Raw genomic sequence first — 6,753 nt, 5'->3', positions numbered from 1 at the left:
CTGTGCTGCTTGGTTTGCTCCTCCGGTGAATAATTCCAGAAGGGCCATCAGACGACTGTTCTGATTCGCCATCTGATGCATAACTCTCCGACTTCGACTGGATTTCCGTTGCGACGACTCATTTTCTCGCTTGATCCGTCTTCAGGAATTGAATAATCGTCGTCAAAAATGTTATATTCGTCTTTGGTTCAAATAATGAAACCACGTGTGGACAAATAAATAAAATCCGTTTATTTGTACTGAAGGCTAACTAACAAACTAATCAAAATTTTATTTATTTCCCCTAGCAACTCCAAGTCTAGGTTAACCAGATTTTGTTTTGTTTCGATTATAGTTGTTTTACCTGTTTGAAATCTACCATTTTCTAAAAGCTACTGATCTTCGTCTATAATTCTATTTTATTTTCATATTTCCCTTTCTATCTTCTTTTTTCTTTAAAAAAAAAAAGTGCTAAGCTAAGAAAACGATTGTTTCAAATAAAGCATTATAAAAAAAAATTGTTTGTAAAATTGTGTTGTATCTTCATGGCATTCGCGACTCTAACTAGATATGATTCGCTGCCTCGGTAGCAGAACCGGAAGGATTTTCATTTGACAGGTGTTCAGTTCAGCCTTAAGCTGGTTCACCTCTAAAATCGGTAACTTTCTCTCTTCTAAATTATTTTTAACCTTAACAGACTTCCCGCTGTCTTTGCTATGTCCCATTGGAGACTCAATGCCTTCGAAGCTCGCTACTCGTGCCCTCTGAAAATAAGCTTTCAGAATATCAAAACCAAATGCACCAGAATTTTACAGCAGAAATCAATTTTATTTTAAATTTTAACACGTGTCTGTGTGCAATTCATTAGTTGCACCTCTTAGAATTTAAGAATTTCAAAGTATAGGTTCAAAAGAAACATTAAAGGTTTCGTAATATCCGGAAGAAACATGCGTCCATTCATGGGTGTGCGCCTTTCCGGGGAGCATTCCCTTTATCGGTGAACAGACGGACAGCACAATGTAAACCCGAGAAACGGTCGTCAAATCACGCGCAAACGCGGGTTGAGAGACGAGCCGTGGCGAGAGAACATTTACCATGAATGATAACAAGAGTAGCACTGACTAGTAGGTACTGCTTTAGAAGTATTCAAATGGTAGCGTATGCGGCCATGCTGCATTTACTAAATACATACGCCTGAAGCCGATTCTCGCGTTCTCTCGCGCCACCAAGCCCTATCGCGCGACTGGCATTGGATTCATTTAGCGCTAGACCGTCCGGAAAGTGTGCCAGACGCCCGATTCGTCGTTTGGTTCTTAAATCGATTGGTAGCTGCTCGGTGGTGCTTCCTGTTGTTTTTTGTATGCGGATTTTCTTTATCTCGTTGGGAGTTTTTTTTATTTTCTGTCCCTCCGTCTTTGGTTTTAACCCCCCCGAGAAAATGTCCGCAGAGGAGCTGAAGCTGGCCGACGAGCTGTTCGATGATGCCAAGTACCAGGACACGGTTTATTTTCTGGAAAAGTTGAGCGTAAGTTAATTTGGTGAAAAGATGGAAAACTGCTTAGTGATGATTCGGTTTTCTTTGTAGGATAAGAATTCGGTCGAAGTTCAGTGGCGATTTGCTCGGGCGGTGTTTTTCGTGTCCAAGCAGATTCAGGACGGAGACCAGAAGGAAAAATTGGTGCGGGAAGCTTTCGACTACGCGTGTAAGGCCCTGGAGCTGGATGATGCCAACTTTGGGGCCAATAAGTGGTACGGAGCGATTCTGTCGGAGAAGAGCAATTTCGATGGAATGACGGAGCGAATCAAGCAGTTGGATAACGTGAAGAAGCACTTCTCGAAGGCGAAGGATGCTAATCCGGAAGATCCGGGAATCTGGCACATGCTGGGTCAGTTCAACTTTAAGCTGTCCGAAGTCAACTGGGTCACCCGGAAGTTGATCAACTCGATCGCCCCCAATCCACCAACGGCCTCGTACGAGGAAGCGCTGGAATGTTTCGAGAAGGCCGAAAATATGAAACCTGGGTTCTACAGTCAGAATCAACTCTTCCTGGGCAAGACCTATCTGGCGCTGAAGCAGAAAGACAAGGCCCGGGAGTGGTTCCAGAAGGCATCCGAGGTTGAGGTTCGCAGCGAAGACGATCGCGTGTGCCGCCAGGAAGCTAGCGAAGCGTTGAAGAAGCTGTAATTTTCCTTTTTAGATGGGCGATAATCGTTGGAAGTTTCGTTGTAAAAGCGCGCGCGCGCGCGATCGGGTGGAAAAGTGCGAAGATTAATTTTTTAGTCGCTCGCTTGTTCTAGCGTAGTGTAGCTTTAAGGTTTTTTCTAAACAACAGTGATACTGTCTTTCCAAAGAGTAGTGGAGGAGCCGCCGTTTTTTTAATCTGCTTGTTTTTTTTTCGTTCAATTCATGTAGTGGTTAAGGGTCGGGTGTGCACCAAAGTGCTTCAGCTGAAATTGCCATCACTAATTAGCTAGTCAAGAAGATTGCCTGATACCTAATGCGATGACGACTGCTGTCTAATAATGGATTACCGGTGTGCCGGTTAGTGATCTTCACTTTCCTTAACACTCGGATAGATTTCAGCGGAATCAGCTGCTGGGATGGTCGATTCAAACAAATCAGTGGTGGCAAAGTGTAAACAGCTATACCTATGTTAGGCTTCATACCATTATTAACTATAGTCATGTAACTAGCGTGGATTAGCTCGGCAGGAAATAATTTAGCTGGATCGGGATGTGCTACAATTAAGTTGCAGGTTGCAGGAGTCATTGTTGCCATAAAATAATACCTACATGCGGAAATATACATTTTAATTCAGAGATTAAATCGGTTATATTTAGTTGACTCGAACCGAAACCTTCCTTATCTCTAGTCAGATTTTGTGGAACGAAAAAACATCACCCAGTCCAGCTGAGGAATTCAACAAACTTTACTCAGACTAGGTGTGCAGTTGTATAAATATAATTAACCTCAGCAGCGAACTGAGGTCGGGGTTTTTTTTCAGTTCTGTTCGGTCGCGTGATATTAACTCCAACAGAACTCAGACATTCGTTCGTGTATTGAGTCTAAGCTTGGATGTTTATTTTTCAATGCATTTTTTGCAAGGGTCAACTGACTTTTGTTTTGCAAGTTCAGGGACATACTAAGGTATGTTTCATACCAATTTATTTAAAACTGAAATACTTCAAGCTGTTTTTATAATCCACGTACCTCAGTGTCCGTAAAACGATGATAAGTATTAAGAGATAAGCATTGATAGTCGAAACATGAATCAGTTGACAACAACTGGGGCGAAATGATTCATTTAGGAGCAAACGAATTCTATCGAAAAATACCTAACAGTGTTTGAAAGACTTTTCTTTACTTTTTTCGGAAAACCGGCCGTTTTTCGGAAAATCGGCTAAGTTCCAGAAAATCGATTTATGGTCTTTTTTTTCTGATAAAACACCAGATCTCGACGTTTCATGCATTTCTTTTGGTTCACCCTTACGTGATTTTTGAAATCTTAAAGCTCATTTTTGACAAAAAAAATTTCCATATAACACCAGATTCCGACGTTTTGTACATTTTAAGTTATTTTGCATCAAAATAAAATTTTCGAATTTTCCGATTGGTGATTTTTGAGGGTAAAAAAATCCAAACTTGGATCGCTTTGAAGGACGCGGAAACTACTGAACGTGAAAATCGGCGTGGAAAAATTTTTGAGGCCAGGAATGGTTCCTACGAAGTTTGAAGCTACTCCCCCTCCTAGAAAGGTGAGCCACCATACAAACTTTACTTGAAGTTGAGAAAACTCAATAAAATTAGTGAGCACATGTCTGTTGTGGTGCCTAAGAAACCTGTTGATAAAATCACGTGGAAGGAAAGCCAAAACTGAACCTCTATAATTTGAAATCTGGAGTTGTGTCTGGAATCCAACGATCATTTGCTGTTGAAATAGAAAAGGGGCATGAAAGATCGACTGTCAATTTTTACCTAAATCATAATTATAATAATTATAATAATTGATAATCGCTCTTTCATTCACTTTCTCTATTACAAACATCATAATGCGCGAATAATCTTTGAGTTCCAGATACAACTCCAGATTACAAGTTATAGAGCTTTAGTTTTGCCTTTCCTTCCTCTTGATTTTATCAACAGATTTCTTAAATTCCACAACGGACATATAATTTTATTGAAACTTCTCACAATTTACCCGAGTTTTACTCAATTTCACCTAAAGTTTGTATAGTGGCCCCCTTACTAGGAGGGGGAGGGGCTCCAAACTTCTTAGGAACCATTCCCGGCCTCAAAAACTTCTCCACGCCGATTTTCTCTTCGATCTGTTCAGTATTTTCCGCGTCCTTCGAGGACACACAGGCATCACAAGCCTATTTTAAATATTAATAAGTGGTTTTCCAACTTTTTTCACTCACCCTATCTCGATATTTAAGAACTCACCACACCCTTAGGAGTTTTTAACCCTTCGTTTCATAAAATAAAAAATTTGCAGAAAGTGAAAAATCGTATTTTATTTTAATTTTTTTTCTTGATGTACTCATCATTTCCAACTGTTTAAAATGATTTTTGGAAAAATAAAAATCATGAAATGAAGGGTTAAGAACAAATTTGTATAGAAATACAACATTAAATGGTAGATCTGGGCTCTTTCATCGCCCCCTTGAAAGCTCACAATGCCCCCCGGGGGGCAGTAGGGACCACTTTGAAAGAGCAAATGGAACCAAATTTGGCGTGTAAGGTTATTTGGATACGAAGAATATTTCTATGGTTATTTCAGACCCCTTACTTCTTCTAGCGGGGAGGAGAAAAAGGGGGAGGGGAGCCTTATACAATTTTTACTGCATAACTCGAGAACTATAACAGCAAATGAAACCAAATTCGGCATGGAAAGGTATTTTTGTACGAGAAATGCTTCTATGAATAATTGGTATCCCAAACTCTTTAAAGAGGTGGATGAAAAGGGGGAGAGGGCTCCCTTGCAATTTGTAGTATAACTGGAGAGCTGATCGAGCAAACGGAACCAAATTCGGAATGTGAGGGTATTTGAATACGAGAAATGTTTCTATGATAAATTGAAGCCCCTTCTTTCTTTTTGCATAACTCAAGAATTAACTATGCAAATAAAACCAAATTTGGCATGGGATGGTATTTCAATACGAGAAATATTTCTATGTGAAACGATTCCTTTCTTGCAGTAGGAGGATAGGATTGGGAATATAGGAAGGGAAGAGTTTTTTCTACAAAATCCGAGAAATTTATCCATGAAATGGTCAAAATTTGACATGAAAAATCATTCAAAATGATTCTATGATTATTTGACACACCATCCCCCTTTCAGTGAGTAGGTATTTACATAGGAAGAGAGTTGGGACCAATAAAATTTTGAGAGCATAAGTTCTCAATTTATGGTATTTGAAATTTGATATGTAAGAGTTTTTGGGGTCGGTGATGGTTTCTAAAATACTTCGACTTAAGAGAGGGGGGCTCCCGTACAAAATCAATAAAAATATGACACAATTTGAACAATTTCCGGAAATTACTGAATCGATAAACGTGAATTTTGGTATGTAGCTGTTTTTGAGACCAAGACTTGTTTGTTTATGTTATACTTCCAAACCCTTCAAATTTAATGGAGAATAGGCCCCCATACAAAATTTATAAAAATATAACGCAATTTGGACAATTTCCTGAAACTTCTGAACCGATCAACGTGAAATTTGGTGACTTAATGAGTCCTTCAAAGGTAACCGTCTTTCGCGGAAGAAGATGATCCTGGGCCAATCCGGAAGACGTAGCGCTTGTCCCTTAAATAAACTCAGTCAGTAGAAGCAACATTAAAATTAGTGAATTTTCACGGTTTCTTCCATTTCACTTGATTTAAAAACACACGACTTCTCATAATTACTAAGCACAAATCTCAATACTTCAAAAAAAAAAAATCTTTCGGGAGCAACAACTTGCAGCCGAAAAAAATGTTGAAAGTAACATTTCACTACACTAAGTTAAATTAGAAAGTGAACTGAAATTAAAACCAATTTTCATTAGGCAATATACTATAGATAGGTAGCAAATAGATTGAGAACAGCCTATTATATCTTGAGTGCCAGCATACAAGATTGTATGCAATATGCATGGGGAGCTTTAGGTGGGAAACTTAAAGCTGTGCAATACGTGCGCGGCAGCTTATAGGGTATAAGTGTGTGCTATAGGTAATAGTAGGTAGGCGAATATAGAAATGAGAAACACAAAATAACTCTGTAACAATCGATAGATAAACACGAGCGCTTATGATAATCTGACGAGATGATGTTCAATAAAACTTTATCTTTAACCTGGAATCAAACCAAGTGACACCGTGTGACGCATCCATCGGACAAAGACAGGACGACAACTCCGAACAATGGTTGGACGTAGGAACGGTGGCTATGAAAGGGGAACTTTCGAGCGCACCTTACCCTACGCTACCATTGTTCTGCAAGCGGAGCGAGCCAACGTTTTCGACGGCACCGAAGCGAAATTTAAACCGTGGAAATGGCGCATCCAGAACCGATTGGCGAAGCTCAAGCTGCTCCATACACTCACCCGGACTCCGAACTAAGAAGAATACTACGAAGCTGTCGCAGGTGCTACTCCGGAGCAAGAAGCCGCAAGGAAGATGAAACTGCAGAAACGGCTGGACGATGACGTCGAAGCACTCGACGAAATCGTCATGCTCGTGAACAACAACGTCCTGAACAAATTAATTGGCTTTAACTACGCCAAAGCAGTCG

General features: G+C 40.0%; 1 protein-coding gene across 1 annotated transcript; it reads left to right on the top strand.

Moving 5' to 3' along the window:
- Positions 1–1,221: 1,221 nt before the first annotated feature.
- On the top strand, positions 1,222–2,806 carry LOC129744381 (regulator of microtubule dynamics protein 1-like). Its single transcript, XM_055736883.1, has 2 exons — positions 1,222–1,504; positions 1,565–2,806. The coding sequence occupies exons 1-2, from the start codon at positions 1,340–1,342 to the stop codon at positions 2,162–2,164; spliced, it is 765 nt and encodes a 254-aa protein (XP_055592858.1). The 5' UTR covers positions 1,222–1,339; the 3' UTR covers positions 2,165–2,806.
- Positions 2,807–6,753: the final 3,947 nt, after the last annotated feature.

This window comes from Uranotaenia lowii, chromosome 2 (assembly GCF_029784155.1).
Source record: "Uranotaenia lowii strain MFRU-FL chromosome 2, ASM2978415v1, whole genome shotgun sequence".
NCBI lineage: Eukaryota > Metazoa > Arthropoda > Insecta > Diptera > Culicidae > Uranotaenia > Uranotaenia lowii.
The sequence above is the reverse complement of the archived record's forward strand: the minus strand, read 5'-3'. Positions and strand labels throughout refer to the sequence as shown.